The sequence below is a fragment of the Girardinichthys multiradiatus genome, chromosome 1 (genome assembly GCF_021462225.1).
Source record: "Girardinichthys multiradiatus isolate DD_20200921_A chromosome 1, DD_fGirMul_XY1, whole genome shotgun sequence".
Lineage (NCBI taxonomy): Eukaryota > Metazoa > Chordata > Actinopteri > Cyprinodontiformes > Goodeidae > Girardinichthys > Girardinichthys multiradiatus.
In genome coordinates this window covers 20,598,443-20,617,165 of record NC_061794.1, presented here as the reverse complement: position 1 = coordinate 20,617,165, position 18,723 = coordinate 20,598,443, and the positions used below count along the sequence as shown (strand labels likewise).

The window sequence follows — 18,723 nt, the reverse complement described above, 5'->3', positions numbered from 1 at the left end:
CACTCCTCAGCCTCCCTGGTAAGGCCTACGCCAGGGTATTGGAGAGGAGAGTCCGACCGATAGTCGAACCTCGGCTTCAGGAGGAGCAGTGTGGTTTTCGTCCCGGCCGTGGAACACTGGACCAGCTCTATACCCTCTACAGGGTGCTCGAGGGTTCATGGGAGTTTGCCCAACCGGTTCACATGTTTTTTGTGGACCTGGAGAAGGCATTCGACTGTGTCCCTCGTGATGCCCTGTGGGGGGTGCTCCAGGAGTATGGAATCGGGGGCCCTTTATCAGGGGCCATCCGGTCCCTGTACGAGCGGAGCAGGAGTTTGGTCCGCATTGCCGGCACTAAGTTGGACCTGTTCCTGGTGCATGTTGGACTCCGGCAGGGCTGCCCTTTGTCACCGGTCATGTTCATAACTTTTATGGACAGGATTTCTAGACGCAGCCAAGGGCCGGAGGGGGTCTGGTTTGGGGACCAGTGGATTTCTTCTCTTCTTTTTGCGGATGACGTGGTCCTGCTGGCCCCCTCTAGCCAAGACCTACAGCATGCGCTGTGGCGGTTCGCAGCCGAGTGTGAAGCGGCTGGGATGAGGATCAGCTCCTCCAAGTCCGAGGCCATGGTACTCCACCGGAAAGGGGTGGCTTGTCATCTTCAGGTTGGAGCGGAGTTCCTGCCTCAAGTGGAGGAGTTTAAGTATCTCAGGGTCTTGTTCACGAGTGCGGGAAGAATGGAGCGGGAGGTCGACAGACGGATCGGTGCGGCTGCCACAGTAATGGGGTCGCTGTGCCGGTCCGTTGTGGTGAAGAGAGAGCTGAGCCGAAAAGCAAAGTTCTCAATTTACTGGTCGGTCTACGTTCCTACCCTCACCTATGGCCATGAACTTTGGGTCATGACCGAAAGAACGAGATCCCGGATACAAGCGGCTGAAATGAGCTTCCTCCGTAGGGTGGCCGGGCACTCCCTTAGAGATAGGGTGAGGAGCTCCGCCATCCGGGAGGGGCTCGGAGTAGAGCCGCTGCTCCTCCACATCGAGAGGAGTCAGTTGAGGTGGCTCGGGCATCTATACCAGATGCCTCCTGGACGCCTTCCTCGGGAGGTGTTCCAGGCACGTCCCACCGGGAGGAGGCCCAGGGGACGGCCCAGGACACGCTGGAGGGAATATGTCTCTCGGCTGGCCTGGGAACGCCTTGGGCTCCCCCTGGAGGAACTGGAGGAGGTGTCTGGAGAGAGGGACGTCTGGGTGTCTCTGCTGAGTCTGATGCCCCCGCGACCCGGATAAGCAGAAGACGACGAGTACGAGTACGAAAAAGAAAATCTTTGACATACTCCTGAAGACGATTACTTCATCCTCAGCAAGTGAGACCACATTGGAAGTAACTGTAGAACCTGATCTGTGTTTGGACTGCTTTGATCCTGTGGAGCTTCCTGAGTTATCAGAAATATTAGCTTCATCTAAACCTTCAACTTGTATGTTAGACCCAATCCCAACCAAATTATTTAAGGAAGTGTTCCCTCTGATTACCAGCCCCATTTTAGGTATGATTAATTTATCCTTAGCAAATGGATATGTAACAAACTTTTAAGGTAGCCGTAATTAAACGTGGCACTTCCCTTCATTGGCTCCCTGTTAAATCCAGAATAGAATTTAAAATTATCCTCCTCACATATAAAGCCCTTAATGATTTAGCTCCATCATACATCAGAGATCTGATTGTTCCATACGTTCCTAACTGTCGGGGGAGGACTGTGGGTCGGACCAAAGCGCAGACAAGAGCTCGGTAGCCGCATCATAGTTACTTCCTTGTTTATTCATAAAAGTCCAAAAGGTAACAAAACACACTGCAGGGATGAAACAAGGACTAGATCAAAACTTGTGCAAACCTGCAGGTACTCAAGGCATAGCATAGTCCAAACGAAGCATAGGTATCCAAAGCGTAGCATAAACGAAGCATGAACAAAGCATAGACATAGAAACGTAGCATAGAAACGTAGCATAAACGAAGCATAGACATCACCGACATAGAAACAAGGAACCAGCCAGGAACTAAACAAACAGAACAACTAATATACACAGAGCACAGAGAGGGGAACAAAAGGCAGGTAATCAAAGAAACAGGGAACAGGTGTGACAAGGAACAGGTGAAACAAATACAAAGGCTGAGGATGGGTGAAAGGACTAAAACAGAAAACACAATCTAAGCAAGAGAATAAATCAGAGGAGGAAATAAAGAACTAGAATAACTATGAACTAAAGTAAACAGAGAAACTAGAGGGGAACATAGAAACAATAACTTAAGAAATAAACAAAGAGCCATAAGGAGAATCAAAATTACAAAATAAACCAACAAGTCCAAAATGTCACTCCATGACACTAACAGAGCACTTCGTTCTCAGACTGCAGGTTTACTGGTGGTTCCTAGAGTCTCTAGAAGTAGAATGGGAGGCAGATCTTTTAGTTATCAGGCTCCTCTCCTGTGGAACCAGCTCCCTGTTTTAGTCCGTGAGGCAGACACCCTGTCTACTTTTAAAGCTAGGCTTAAAACTTTCCTTTTTGATAAAGCTTATAGTTAGAGTGGCCTAGGTTATCCTGAGTTATCTTCCTTATTTTTTACCTCCATCTTCTTCCCTCCCTGGTGGATGGAGTAAGGGGGAGTCAGGTTTAGCCTAGACCTGCTCAGTGATGGTTGAGGTGCAAACACACCCTCCATTTCTGCTACCTGTATGACCCCTCTCTTTTCCAATGGTTATGGTCAATCTGACAGCGAGAGGAATCCCAATCGTTGTGGTTTTTAGTATAACAATGGCCATCAGTGGGCTCTAGATGGACAAACTGTCTATTTTTAAGGCTAGGCTTAAAACTTTCCTTTTTGATAAAGCTTATAGTTAGAGTGGCTTAGGTTATCCTGAGCTATCTCTGTGTAGTTATGCTGCTATAGGGTTAGGCTGCTGGAGGACATAATGACCACTTTCACCCTCTTCGCTACATTCTCACACTACTCTCTAATTCTGCATTATTTGCTGTTATTTCAGTTTTTAACTTTATGTTCTCCCTCTTTTCTCTTCCAAGAAGCTACAACTGGCCTGGCTCCTTATCTACCTGTGACACCTTTCTGGAGAGGGGCATTGTCCAAGCCTCTGCTGGCAACAACTTAATGCTCACCCTCTACCGATGACCCACATGGCTCTGTCTTAGAGTGTTTAACCCTTTCTCTCTCCTAGACATGGCAATTGACTGAGCTTTTACTGTGCCTAACTCTATGTGCTCTCTTTCAGACTCTAACCTTGAAAACTGGCTCAGAGTTTATCTGTTCTTTCTTTCTAGGTGAAATGACTAAAGGAGCTACATCCATCAACATTTATTTTTCCTTTCCATAGAAAGTACTCCTGGATCAGTGCTTCTGTGTTCTTTTTGTGTCTCTGCTCTGTTCTCTCAAACCCCCAGTCGGTTGTGGCAGATGGCCGCTCACACTGAGCCTGGTTCTGCTGGAGGTTTCTTCCTGTTAAAAGGGAGTTTTTCCTCTCCACTGTCACTACATGCATGCTCAGTATGAGGGATTGCTTCAAAGTCAACGCCAGTGACTGTCCACTGTCTACATGCTCATCTAGGAGGAGGGAATGCTGCAAGTCACCGACTCGATGCAATCTGCTGGGTTTCCTTAGACAGAAAAACTTTTTATCATATTTGAATATATAACTGAATGTGACTGCACTGTTCAATGGTTAGGATTAATTGGAATGTATGTACCTGACTTTTGTGAAGTGCCTTGAGATGACGTGTTGTGAATTGGTGCTATATAAATAAAACTGAATTGAATTGAATTTTTATATTTTAGTTTCTTCAAAATAGCCACCCTTTGCTTTGATTACGGCTTTGGACCCTAATTAATTGATCAATTGATTAACTGCTTAATCCAATTTGTTGTCCCCTTTGTGCAATATCTTCACAATCACTAATATTTTTTGGGCATATTTTCTAGACATTTAAACAAAATTCCATACTTTGTACCCGATAATCCTGATACAAAATTTTCAGCTTGTCACATCCTTAGTCTGTATTCCTACAGCACTAGGATAAATGCAACATCACATCTGGAGAAAAGTCTGATTGGCATTGAAATAGACTTTCTGCTCTGAAAAAGTGAGTCATGTTCTCATAAAAGGTGACATGACTTAATTCAAAATCAGCCCAATCTCCTATCACCCTTTTAAAGGCTTCCAACAACTCATTCATGATTCAGGAAGCTATTATTTCACTTCAACAAGGCCTCAAAACCCACAGCCACTCTGTAGGAAGCAGATTAGTGGAGTTACAATATTTTAAAACTGCAAGGCATTACAAAGCTGCACTTCTGCGTTGCCAAAATATTGTTGTGTGTTCGAACAAAGTGCTGACTGAATCCTTTCACTGGGCTGTCCTATATTTGCTTTATACTGTGTCACCTTTTGCTTTGAGAAGCTCTGAATGTCTGTGGCTAGCAGGACCTAATGCATCTGACCTCCTTCTGCTAATGGAAATGGGCTTTTCAGATTTACTCAAGGTTAAACTCACTCGTTTTCTGCTTCCAGTGCATCTACCCTCCAAACATAAGCTGCTTGCTGGCTGTTAGGCGCACACATAGCTTGCAGGGATTTTTACCCTGTCCGTGACTTAAGCCATTTCATAAAGTGAACTTGTTTGTTATGAATACGGATTGGAAGCCATAGTTAATAGCTGTCACTATCCACCGAGTGGCCCTGCAAGGATACACTGTGGCACAACCTGTGCATATACAATTGTGCATAGCCCCAATCTAAAACCCACCTTGTCCTTGGACTGTCATGTTGCATTTTTCTTATCTCCTCTCAGATCATTAAGGGGAAATGGGGAAATTGATGCTGTTGGTTCATTATGCAAAGACTAAATGGAACCACAATGAAAATCTGTCATTCATAATTGCATTATTCCATTACCACCCATCAAGAAATGCTCTGAAGTAAATCTAATACAGCCAATAGTGCTTTTTACTTCCTATGTCCTCTTTCCTTCAGCTCTTCATGAATCGTTAATGAACCAATTATTATCATTATCATTCATTTGATTTGATTATTGTTATATTCAGTTATCATGTCTTAAAGGTACATCAAATGTTCTAATGTCTTAATTGAATTGTTAACATATGTTTGATCCCTGTTAATTATTCTCAGTCACTATGAAAAATAGCAAAGCTCAAATATTTTTAATTTAAAATATTTAACTTAATTTAAAATACGTTAATGCATGCCAATAAGGGGAAAAAACAGAGTAATATTCCTTCTTAAATATGTTGTCACAAGAACAAAGACAAATGCATTGTAATTAATAGTTTGATGTACTGTGATGATTTAACATAGTGGAATATTGTTGTTTTCCATCTACCTTATTTGCAGATATACTAGTCATTAGAATGTTCCTAGTGTATTTGAAGATACTGTAAGTCTACTTATTAAAGACTGCTATTTTAGAACTATTATATACCAAGTAGTATAATTTTTGTTAGTATGGCAATCCATAATCAAAAAATCTAATGCATACAAATAGACTTAAATAAATACATAGCATAAATGTTTCCCTTTCTTAATAAACATTCAAAAATATGTGCTGTATGACTGCTATATGTCACACACATTTTTACTGTTTGTAATATTATTCAAAAAGTACATAGAAAAAAGAAAATAAAGAACACAATACAGAACTGTAACTTTATTAAACCAATACCCTTTCTTACAATCAACTATTCTGGTTAACCACATTTCATATAATTAAGCATTAAACTAAAGGTGTACATTAATAACCAAAAATAAGAATTTGTGTTGAGGGTGGATGGAGATCAAACCAGCAGTTTATGGACTGAGTGGAAATAGATCAAAGCTTCAGACTGACTTGTAATATGGAAAACACAATCAGTGGCAGGCAATGAGTTTCCACATAGGCAGTGCCTTCTGAAGTGGCTTAGCTCTTCCCTGCTAACAAAGCTATTTCAGCATACAGTGATAAAATCCCACAAACACAAAGGGCCATAAATGGTGAAACAATGGAGATGAACACGAGACTCAATTCGCAGCCTCAGTCTGCTTTAAAGTCCGCAGTTGGTGAAAACCACAATGAATACATTGAGTTTAAACTTTGCTGCGAAGCCGCACTTGAGAGTTCAACAATATTCAAACAGCATTCAGACAGTTCAGCATAAACCTACATAAAACACGGCATGCAACATACAACAAAAAAAACACCTTGGGTTAAATGAATGGTGATTCTATGTCACCATAAAGTATCCTACTTTATCCTGCTCAGGCTATTTCTACAGTACCAACAGAAAAGAAAAAAATTACTTGGTGTAGCCTTCTTTGGAGCAGCAAGAAAGGTAAACTTTTCCAACTTGGGCCAAAGGGGAAAATATGATGGACCATTAATGGTCGACTGAAACCAAAAACAAAGAGGAATAATTGTCTCCTTGATAAACCTCCGTGAGTTTTTCTTACTTGAGTAACGCGCTACAGACACGCCTTCGATAGGTAAAGTAAATCTTCTGGTCTTCTTATCCCAGCAAGATTTCTAGCTTTGTCGAGCTTCTAATGAGGTTGGCCAGTGATGTGCTTCCCTTGCATGGTAATCGGGCTCAGCTTCAGCTGGAAAAAGCAAAGGTGGAGTGTTTCGCAAGCTGTAATAAAGCTCACCTCCTGTGACATCAGAGCTGCAACACCTGTTGAGCTGCATAGTAGTTCGTTTGGCTCACAAAATGGACGCTGACCCAACACTGTGCACCGTGCAATATGTAATGTCAGGATATTTACATCTCGCTTGTTCCACATATGTGTAGAACTTATATCATTCTTGTGTATTCCAATACTGTTATGTAGCTGACTTGTTTTTTATTTAATTCTGATTAAGGGGAAATTGATGCTGTCAGTAAACCTAATGTTTTGAATTCTATTCTATTCTATTCTATTCTATTCTATTCTTTTGTAAAACCAGATTTTAAACACTAACCGTTCCCTCTATCAGAAAAACTGAAAAGGAGTCACCAGCAGCATAATGAGACAAATCATATGGCCAAATCAACATAGAAATGATTCACCAGACACAAAATAAGTCTTCTCTTATGGCCATCTCAGTGAGCTGATGACAAGAGAAAGGATCTCCAATAGACAGGCTACACAGTCTGGAGAGATTATTTAAAGAGCAAACAAATCCTTCTCTTTGTACACCCTGACCATGGCATATTTTATAGGATATGATTAGGTGTTACCCTATAGGCAAAATAAAAATTTACAAATCATTAACAGATAAGGTGAATCAATGAGAGTTGATATGCATGCAATCAAGAAGAACGAACAGCATCTCCTCTTGTGGTCAGTTGGCTCAAGGTTCATTTAAAAATCACAGAGGCAAGATTAGTTTATGGAAATAACGACTAAATGTGCAAAGATTGGTTCAGAAATCTATGCATTTGGCTAAACATACACTACAGTCTTTGAGATTTACACCATATTTGAGAACTACAGGAAAACTGTCTTGCTTTACTGACACTCCAAACACCTGGCCATACCATGTTCTATCATTGCTTTTTTTTTCATAGATGAAAGAGAATGCAAATGTAATGGTCCTGTCAGGGACCTTATTGTTGTGTTTAAGTCAGGACCATGTGAAATTCTGTTGTATTTTGCTGTAATCATTCTCATTAAGTTGCTCAGACACACTGAGCATCGATTTACAAACTGTCATGAAAGGGTCTGCAAACTGTAATTTGTCAAACTGACGGTTATTTACCATCACATTAATATGCTAGGACGTGCACCATTGAATCACAGCAGGGGAAACAGGACTTTAAAACCCCAGAGGAAAAATCTAGTTAAAGGCATTGCATCATATGTAGATGAGATTACATTTCAACGTGAACCTGCGAAGCACAATATAAAATTTTGTGGCATTGTCAATACATCTGAAAAAGAAGCACACACAGGTTGAAAGTATGCTTAATACACTACTGCAACTTGACCAGTTTGAAGAGCTTTCTATTTTTCACACTTGACATCTAAAACCACAGTGGTTTGTATTTAAAAGCACAAAACGTCTGAGCATAAACAGCAAAACTTTAAGAATCTGCTTATTCCAGTGTGTCAAAGACAGGGAAAGAAAAAAACGACAGAAGAACGTGTAAATGCACTGACTTGAGGAGCACATCGAGTTGTAGCAGGGCGCAACTGTTCAAAAGGGGGAAAACATATAGGTGATCAAACAGGTGGAAGTGTGACAGTCAAATGAAAAAGGGAAGGTGGCCATAGAAAAGTGACAGAAACATGCATTTCTCAACATTCTGTTACTTTGCAAGGCTGCAATAACACAGCAAAACATGGGCATCCTTTTCACCATAACACAGCAGAGGTGAATTAGTGTACACCTCACATCTCACTTATTCTTTGTGCTATACTGCAGAGTCATCACTTAGACAAGTTTTACCAACAGTCTAGATTGCTTTTGGGACAGGGATACAGTGTGGTCCAAAGCAATTTATCCTTGTGTCAATATGTCAAAATACCAATATTCAGTCTTGTAATGTTGCTGTTAGTGCAAAAGCTTTTATGACTGCACCCCATTTGGCTTGTAGTACTGGTGCTTTTTCCCAGAAACTTGTTACATTAGATAATAGGCAGTAGAAGAGGTGATATAATACCGAATGACACCCAGTGTGATATAATGGTTTCATAGGGCATTATACAGTATTTTATGCTGTACTTACAAGATCCACAGCAATGTCCCTACTATTAACTCACACTCTCATACACTGCTTTGCAAAAGTGGTCATACCGCTTGAACTTTCACAGTTGGGCATGTTACTCCATCAAACTACAGCGTAATTCGTTGGAATTTAAAGTGATAGACCAACAACATAAAGTACACAACTGGTAAGATGAAGATGAGAGAAAAATGGGTTAAAAATGTTGAGCAAATTAAAATCTGACAAGTTTGTCATGCATTTGTAATCAGACACATGAATCAATACTCTGTAGAAACAAGGTTTTGACCCTGCCATTCTAACATGTTTTTGCATTGGTCTAAAGAAAATAGTTTTTGCTCTGTATAATACACTCACTGGCAACTTTATTAGGTACACCTGTCCAGCTGCTCATTAACGCAAATTTCTAATCTGCCAATTACATGGCAGCAACTTTAGGCATGTAGACATCGTCAAGACGATCTGCTGCAGTTTAAACCGAGCATCAAAATGGGGAAGAAAGGTGATTTAAGTGACTTTGAACGTGGTATGGTTATTGCTGCCAGACGGGCTGGTCTGAGTATTTCAGAAACTGCTGATCTACTGAGATATTCACGCATTACCATCTCCATGGTGTACAGAGAATGGTCCAAAAAAGAGAAAATATCCAGTCAGCGGCAGTTCTGTGGGCGCAAATGCCTTGTTGATGGCAGAGGTCAGAGGAGAATGGCCAGACTGGTTCGAGCTGATAGAAAGGCAACAGTAACTCAAATAACTACTCGTTACAACCAAGGCATGCAGAAGAGCATCTCTGAACGCACAACACGTCGAACCTTGAGGCGGATTTAAAGAGCAAATAAATCCTTCTCTTTGTACACCCTGACCATGGCATATTTTATAGGATATGATTAGGTGTTACCCTATTGGCAAAATAGGCTACAGCAGCAGAAGACCACACCGGGTGCCATTCCAGTCAGCTAAGAACAGGAAACTGAGGCTACAATTCACACAGGCTCACCAAAATTGGTCAATAGAAGATTGGAAGAACGTTGCCTGGTCTGATGAGTCTCAATTTCTGCTGCGACTTACGGATGGTAGGGTCAGAATTTGGCATCAGCAACATGAAAGCGTGGATCCATTCTGCCTTGTATCAATGGTTCAGGCTGGTGGTGGTGGTGTAATGGTGTGGGGTATATTTTCTTGGCACACTTTGGGCCCCTTAGTACCAATTGAGCATCGTGTCAACGCCACAGCCTACCTGAGTATTGTTGCTGACCATGTCCATCCCTTTATGACCGCAGTGTACCCATCTTCTGATGGTTACTTCCAGCAGGATAACGCGCCATGTCATAAAGCACGAATCATCGCAGACTGGTTTCTTGAACATGACAATGAGTTCACTGTACTCAAATGGCCTCCACAGTCACCAGATCTCAATCCAATAGAGCACCTTTGGGATGTGGTGGAACGGGAGATTCGCATCATGGATGTGCAGCCGACAAATCTGCAGCATCTGTGTGATGCTATCATGTCAATATGGACCAAACTCTCTGAGGAATGTTTCCAGTACCTTGTTGAATCTATGCCATGAAGGATTAAGGCAGTTCTGAAGGCAAAAGGGGGTCCAACGCGGTACTAGCAAGGTGTACCTGCTCGTAATCAGACTGCCTGCTTTGAGTCAAACAGGAGGAAGTCTCCGCTGAATCCGCTGAGCACGAATGTCCAATATCCAACCTAAAACTAACTTCACCGCAGTCAAAGGTCTGTGATTTCGCACTTTAACGTCCTTGTATTCACATTGCCATGGCTGAGACAAAACGTCCTCGTAAAGCCTAAATCTTTAACTTCTGCAGGCAAACTTTGGAGCTTTACCAGTCTAGACAACAGTCTCTCCTCTTTGCTTCTCCTGCCATACCCCCCTCAAATCAGAACCCTTGAGCCCTATTTTAGTTCTGGCTGGGCTGTATGCCAGAAAAGTATCCCAGTCGATTATTTTACACATGAAAAAAACATATCTAAGACATTCTTGCATATACAATAATACAGTTATTATTTTTATTTTGTTTATTTATGTTTTTATTTTTATTAATATATTTATTGTTTCACGCAGATGACTTTAATGTAATAATGTCACACAGCAACGTTATTTGCGCACTACATTGATGGCTGAAGGCGGGTTCCGCACGGACTTGAAAGAGTGGAGCCGGGCCGCCTGAAAAGAACCTGTAGAAACGGGGCATAACAGAAGAGTCTGGAGTTGACAGTTGCTTGGAGAATAGGAATTATCTTTGTGTCAAGTGTAAATTTTGGTGCTGAAGGGATTTTGATGTGGGCCTACTTTTCAGAAGTTGGAGTCCGTTTCCTAATGTCAGTTTACGCATACCAAGACATTCTGAACACTTCTATGCTCTCAACTTTGTGGCCTCCTCCTGTTCCAACATGACTGCACACCACTGCACAAGTCAATAAAGAAATGGAGGATTGAGTTTGGTAATTAATGTGACACAAATTAGAAATGTCTTACAGTACAGTCAATTAGCATTTGTGCACCTATTTATAATGTTTTCACCTGTGAGGAACGCTGAGATTTTTCATTTCACTCATACCTGCAATAGTGTGGTCTATACCAGGCTATCAATCATAGAAAAACATAGAAGTTATTAAAATATTAGGTGCAAAGTAAAGTTTACCTGCACAGCCTACATCTGGAACTTTAGAAATCCATTGGAATACATTTAACTTTAGAAACACATCTTTTTCTGCTGTAACACAGACTGACTTAAACAGTTTTAGTACTTTCTCAATACATCCTCTTGTCCTGCCAAGGGTCTTTTAATTATCCATGTAAGTAAATAAGGTATATTCAACTAGGAAATATCTAAAGCATCTGTTTCACCAACCTCATTTAATGCCAGGCAGACATGAATGTTACAAAGCCCCAAAAATTGTGAAAAGTTCAATCCCAGCTGAAAAAAAATAAAAAGGTAAATATAAACATCGGCCAAACAACAAAATGTCTGGGTCAACTTTAAGGAACTGGGTTGTTTTGATTCCAAGACCAAAATTTTGACTATAATGATTGATTGAAGACAGTGATATGTTTTGATTTCTCTATTAAATTTGTGTATTTTCAGCTGTTAATATCACTTTCAACTTTGATTGATTCCTCTGGTTGTTTATCCCTGCTGTAATATGACATCTCATCCTGCCTTAAAAATGCTTTTTTTTTTTTATTGTCATTGAAGAGATAAACCCCTTCTATTGTCTCCGTCCCTTATTATTTTTAACTGGTTCATACACCTGCAATTTGAGAAGGAGCAGACCCACTTACACATCCCTGGTCCTGCACTGTGAAATAACACTTCATACCTGGGTAAGGCAGTTTGTTGTGGGAGTTTGTGGGTGGCTGAAGAACCCAGTTAATTTTGTTCCATGTTCCCTGTTGCAGTCCAAATACCAGCCAAATACTAAAGCAAAGCTCTAAATCCTCATGTTTCTAAATTACTGTCAAGTAAAACAAGCCTCAATAGAAACAAATTGAATCCTGCAAGAGATTTAATAAGCAACAACAGATGAAAAAAGGTTTTATCCATCCTCTCAGTCTTGTTACTTTAACATAGATGTAGTATTAATTTTATTATATTATTAAAATCACTTATTCAATAACAGTTAATAAGAGCAATTGGTCTTCAGTGTTTTTAATCATGAAAGGCTGGTACTCAGTCCAATGCACTAATTGCCTTATCCATTCTGGAATCTTTTACTCATATCTGATAAGACAAATGAAGCCCACCGTATCTACACATGTAGATACAGATGATTTATGAAACCAGAACATGTTCTACCTGTTGAACACATTCATACATGCACTTTCTTTGGCTTTTTCTGCAGAACTTACCTTCACATGGATCTTCAACAAGTACCCATCTTTTGTCGTCCAGGACACGCGCCGATTTGTTTCCCAGAAGACGGGCAATCTCTACATCGCTAAAGTGGAACCCTCTGATGTGGGCAACTACACGTGTGTGGTCACCAACACGGTCACCAAAAGCAGTGTTCAAGGACCACCAACACCTCTAGTCCTCCGGCTTGATGGTACCGGAACACCCCCATCTCCTTAATGAAATTTATATAATAGCATAAATGAGATGTAGTTTAAATTTTTAATTCCAGATTTTTAACACCACAGGTGTTGAAACTTTAAGGTTTGGCAAAACTCTGTTAATTTAATTAGCTGTATTTCATTTTATGGCTAACTTGGCTCACAAAAATGGCACTTTGGGAGTTGTCTGATTAGGTTCACACTAAGTTTATAGGAAAAATGAAACTTCAAATCCCAAATGTTTGAAGACAAATGTATAATATAACCTCCTGCTAAGCTGTGGTTAAACAATCTCCTGCACAAGTATTTACATATTGAACTTTTCCAGATTATTTCCACGCGTTCAAGCAGAAACTTCTATGTATTTTATTGTCATTTTGTGTCATAGACCAACACAGAGTAGTGCATAATTGTGAACAGATATGACTATGATTTTTTTGAATTAGTATTCAATCTCCCTGAGTCAATATTTTGTTGAACAACCTTTTGCCTTAGTCAATAATATTTGTCGTGTCAACAGATTCTGGCTTCTGAGCAGTGGATCTTTGCACATCTTCCAGAGTAACCATGTGGCTCTTGGCTGCAATTGATAGGTCTGAGAGGTCTCCTAACCCAACCTGCCAGTTGGGGGTGACAGCCAAGTCTCGGTAGTTTTGCAGTTGTGCAATACTCATTTTAATTTTAGATGATGGTTTGAATTGTGCTTTGTGATATTTTCAAAGCTTGTGATAAAGTGCGGGAGACTGAATACAAATGTATGCCACTCTTTTCAAATATTTATATGTATCAAATTTGGAAAAGCATGTTCCATTTTCCCTTCACTTATTGCAATATATGTAACTTTACACTACTTTGTGTTCGTTTACCACATAAAGTCCCAAGAAAACATAGAACTCCTGTCACACCTGCTTGTGTTTTGAGTTCTTGAGTTTGTGTTTTGTTATATTACCTGGTCTAGTCCTTTGTTTTCTGTCTTCCTGCACCCCAAGCCCACACATGTTCTGTTTTCCCCTGATTGTCTTGTCATGTGTGTCATTGGTTTCCGCTGCTGTCCCAGTTTTGTATTTAAGCCCGTTTGTTTCCTTTGTTCCCCGGCTGGTTCCTTATGTGTTGTTTGTGTTTGTTTGCTCGCCTGGTACCCTGTCCGTGTCCAAGTCATGAGCAATAAAGTGTCGTCTTACCTGCAAACTTCGAGCTTCAGGAGTTCTTCCCCCGCGTATTGGTCCAACAGAAACCCACATTATGACAGAAGGAACCAGCCAACGGGACCAAGCCGGAGGAATGGTGAGGGAATTCAAGAGAGGTGAGGTTCTGGCCAAGTTATTCTTTCACCTGGTGACCTCTCCCAGATCACCATGGAGAAGGCTGGAAATAGCTGGCAGCCCCCAAGACTGGCTCGAGGCGAGGAGCGATTTTTTCCCTGATCCTTGGATCCACCACACCATTGAGGCCGAGCGACAAAGGGCCCTGGAAGAAATCACCGCCTCTATGAGGAGATCTCCTGCTCCCTCCTCCACCCGCCTCTCCACCGAAGCTTGACACGGTTTTCCAACTCCTAATCCTGTTCCTGTTCCAGTTCCGGAGGGGTTCATGGAAGAACCTCCTCCACATCCCGATCCTGTTCCTAGTTCTGTTCCGGAGGGGTCCCGAGCCAAGCCGCCCTCACACTCTCTTCCTGTCCGTGTGGGGCTCGTGGATGGACTGCCTCCACTTCTTGCTCCTGTTCCCGGTCCTCTCCTGGAGGGCTCTGAGGACGAACTGCCTCCATCCCTGGTTCCCGTTCTGGAGGAGTTCATGGAGGCCCTGTCTCCACTTCCTGTTCCTGTCCCTGAGGGGTGCGAGGACGCACCCTCTCCGCCTGCTGTATCTTGGCAGCTTCGCGTGGGTTGTCCTGGTCTTGCCGCCGGCCGCCAAATCATCGGCTCCTACTTCACCTGCTTGCTCAGCCCCTTCGTCGCCAGCCCGCTGATTGCTGGATCGGCCGAGGACGGTCCGCTGATCGCCGGATCTGCTGGGGACGGCCTCCGGGCCGGCTTGAACTCTTTCCCTCCTTTCGAGGCCCCCCTGGTCGGGTTGTTTTGTTTTTGGTGTCGTCTTACCTGCAAACTTTGAGCTTCAGGAGTTCTTCGCACGCATATTGGTCGAACAGAAACCCACATTATGAGAACTCCTGGTTATAGCGTGACAAAATATGAAAATATTCAAGTGGTATTTATGTTTTTGCAAAGCACTGTAATTAAAAGGCCTACAAGAAAAAGCAGTGGCTGGTAACCTGCATGTAACTGAGTCATACAGACCTATACCATTTTTTATTTTTTTTCCTTTACATTCTTTGTAACCTTTTCCTGGCCTCGAGCTGAAATTATTTCTGTGACACATGCGGGGGTAGTGACACAGTGTTTCTCTTTGTTTCTGCAGGTGTGATGGGTGAATACGAACCCAAAATTGAAGTGCAGTTCCCTGAAGTCGTCCCTGTCGCTAAGAGCTCAACCGTCAAACTGGAATGTTTTGCACTTGGAAAGTATGTTTTTGTCATCCCAAAATGTTAAACCCATCATTATTTGTTCATTGCACCTGCAGAACGAGCATGGAAAAGTAGTGATTGAATTAATTTTGTGAGCACTGCAATAAACATGCAAACAAACAATGTTTTATGTGTAGGTTACTATGTTCATTCCTTTACCTGCTTCACTGTCATTGCATGTATTTCTTTAGGAAGACTTTAGAGACTGTTATCTTTTATGTTCTGCTCCTTTGTGAATCTCTTTCTTACATTTAGCCCAGTGCCAACCATAAGCTGGAAAAGGGAGGATGGGGCCCCATTTGGCAGGAAGGTGGACATGAATAAAGCCAGTGGAGTTTTAGAGATCCCTTATTTCCAGCCGGAGGATTCAGGGATGTATGAATGCATGGCAGAAAATAGCAGAGGAAGAAACTCGGTTAAAGGAAAGCTGTCTTTCTATGGTGAGTTCTGCAGCAGGATGGTTTCCCTAACTTCAATTTTAAATGTCTCTATTTTTGTGTCGTCTGGCTTGGGTATTAAAAAATATTCTGCTTCTGCTATTCTTGTTCCTAATGCGTCAGGTAAATTTTTTGAATTTAAAAAAAAATCTTCTACCACTAAAATTCACAGTCTAATTCAAGCCACCATCAGAGTTCACTGGGGTAAAAAACCTTGAAAGGAAGAATGTAACTTTGGTGTGAAGCAGGCAGAAAGTTTTATTCATTGCCTTGCAATCTGTAGATTTTATTAGTGTCCATGTACAGCAGAATCAAATAGTGGAATGTGGTTGTAAATTAACTTATTTCCACTAGTTCATTTCAGACTATCCCTTGTATTGTGCTAGCAGCTACCAGGGGGACCACAGCCCTGTTAGATTTACACCTCCTCTCAGGGAGAGGTGATTTTTCTCACCGGTCCTATGGCCTAGATTCAGAGAAAAGCTTTTAATGTCACTAGATGAAGGGTTTGTATAGTTTATCTCCATTATTTTGCAGTTTATGCATTGATGATGTCTGACCACATGGCCTTTAGAGATCTTCTTTGCTGAAAGCAAGTTTGGAGGCTTTTTCTATTAAAAAAAGGGGTGCCTTTGATATGATAATGCATTTTTTGGAGTAGATGAAAACTGGATACAATTCTTAGAGTGAGTGTAGAATATATGCAAGATTTTTAAATTTGTATTTGTCAGCCTTAGCGCTTATTCAAAACAACAGTATTGTTGAAGTGCAACGTTTATCAATGAAAATGTTCTGCTGTGTGTGATAATTGAATCAGAAAGTATGATTCGTGTCTTAAAGCTCTCATCTTAGTACAGATACGACTGCTTACTGTAGACATCAGACTGTGCAAGATTTCAAGTTTTTCAATCCCAGATGTAACTGTTTGATCTCTTACAAGGCATGGTTACCCTCGTCTGGCCTTGTTTTTTATTATTAACCAAAACCACTAAATGTCACTGTTTATTCAACCCTTTCACTGAAGGTGGGGGAACTTTGACCTTATTTTGACATATAAATAATCTCTTGCACAAAATAAACGCAAACGCTTTCTCTTTATCTATGTGAACATTTATTAAATCAACAGCCCTGATACACTTTGCTATTCTGATTCAATAACATTCTCAATTTTTCAGCGATCAGCTTGTAGACAGTGGGCTGTGCCCTTAGCCACTAGCAGCTGATTGTCCCAAATCTCGAACAAAGAGTCATAAAACTCTGAGGAGGGACCTCAGTGGAAAAACTCCAGTAATAAAACTGGGACAAAGGAGTGGTCAGGCCACGATGCCCAAACTGCAGCTGCTTTGAATGGAAAAAACTTTCAAAAGTCCAACTTCTAACTCCTGGCTGATTTAGAATCAGCAGGACAAAACGCACGCACCTTGCTGATTGTATCCGTGCTCCGCGATTCAGCGCACTTGCACAACAAATCAAAACAGCTCAGCATAAAACACTTCAATCATTATTGCATGCAGCAAGTTGATACCTTGGATTAACTACTGGTGACTCTAAATCACCTTAACCATGCCTCACCCTGCCCAGACCCCTAAATGCACCTAAACCTATTTAATATAAAAAAGAACAAAATTACTTTGACGTTGATTTCTTCTCTCCACCGGTTGAGGATGGGTCAGGTCTGAAGAAAAACGGGGGGGATCACGCATCTGTAATCAGCCCAAAAAAAAAGGAGTAAATTTCTCATCCGTCCAAAATGGGGAAAATATGAAATACTGTTTTAGTTGACTGAATCAACAAGGGGTCTCCTTAGAAATAAAACCTCTGTGGGTTTCCACCTGCGCCGGAGTGTCGGCGGGGTCTTCGATCGGTATATGAATCTTCTAACTTTCTTGTATCAGGTTTTGTCTCTCCAGATATGTGCCTCCGTTGCGTCATCCCGTGAAACACACTGGAAATGGCAACGAAAGTTTGGTTTCTGCAGGTTTTATAATCCCGGGTGACGTCAGAGCTGCGACGTCTGTTGAGTTGCACATGTTGAACTGCACAGTCCAACTAGTCTATCCCCCCAAAATGGATAACCACAACACTGTAACGGTTGATACAGCTTCGTGTCCGTCTGTGATGCGTCCAGTTGAGCTCGGGCTCAGTGCCCCCTGAGAGTGATGGACAGCATGGTTAAAGTAGAACTAAACCCCATGTAAAAGGCCCCGCACCCAGACAATTTTTGAAAGATTTCACCAAAAAGAGACCGAGGAGTGTCAGGATGATCGGAGGGGGTTAAACGGGTGTGTGGTCAGGAGGATGAGGAAAAGTGGCAGCTAGCTTAATTTGACATATTGAAACTTGGAGAGTAACCAGAGCGATGCTGGTAGTTTCGCCATGGGTGGATCTTTTCAGGTGGAGGATTTTTCAACATTCTTGTCACCAGAGGTTGAGGGAGGCTTTGTGGAGCCCAGCAGGCCTGAGCCTCATCAGTTCAAGCCACTGGCTCAAGGCACTGACTCAGCAATGCCCGAAGCCGGCCCTGCCGAGGCAGTGGAGGACAGAACGGGTCCAGTGTCTGAGTGGTAGAGTGATGCTAGCAGCATCATTGCTAACATGGGCTATCAATCAATGCTTGCAACTCCAAGCAGAGTGGAGTGTGTCACTCAGACACACTCCACTCTGCTTGCACAGGGGAGTGTGTCTGAGTGAGATGGTTTTATTTCCAAAACGCAGGGCTATGACTTACACATGTATCAAGCTGTACTGTTTGAATCAATAGAAAAATTTAGCTGCAGTAGTCACCCTCAAACCCCAAGAGGTCAGCACTAAGACGGTTTTAGGGCAAATATTACAAAATTGAACAAGTTTACCTAAAAAAGGTCAAAATTTGCACAGTAACATAAAGATTGCACCCTTAAGGCCCAATTTATAGTTTATCTGCAAAAATAGTTAATTTG

The 18,723-nt window shown here is 41.8% G+C and overlaps 1 protein-coding gene across 5 annotated transcripts in view; it reads left to right on the top strand.

Annotated features, from left to right (window-relative positions):
• Nucleotides 1-18,723, top strand: part of cntn3a.1 (contactin 3a, tandem duplicate 1) — a 137,853-nt gene that overhangs the window by 61,587 nt on the left and 57,543 nt on the right. For all 5 annotated transcript variants that reach the window (XR_007040260.1, XM_047378909.1, XM_047378900.1 and 2 more), the window contains exons 6-8: nucleotides 12,613-12,816; nucleotides 15,242-15,344; nucleotides 15,603-15,787. Coding sequence is in view for 4 of the 5 variants with exons in the window: in XM_047378909.1 (XP_047234865.1) it covers nucleotides 12,613-12,816; nucleotides 15,242-15,344; nucleotides 15,603-15,787 (492 nt within the window). In the remaining variant the exon portion in view is untranslated. The remainder of the gene's footprint in view (nucleotides 1-12,612; nucleotides 12,817-15,241; nucleotides 15,345-15,602; nucleotides 15,788-18,723) is intronic.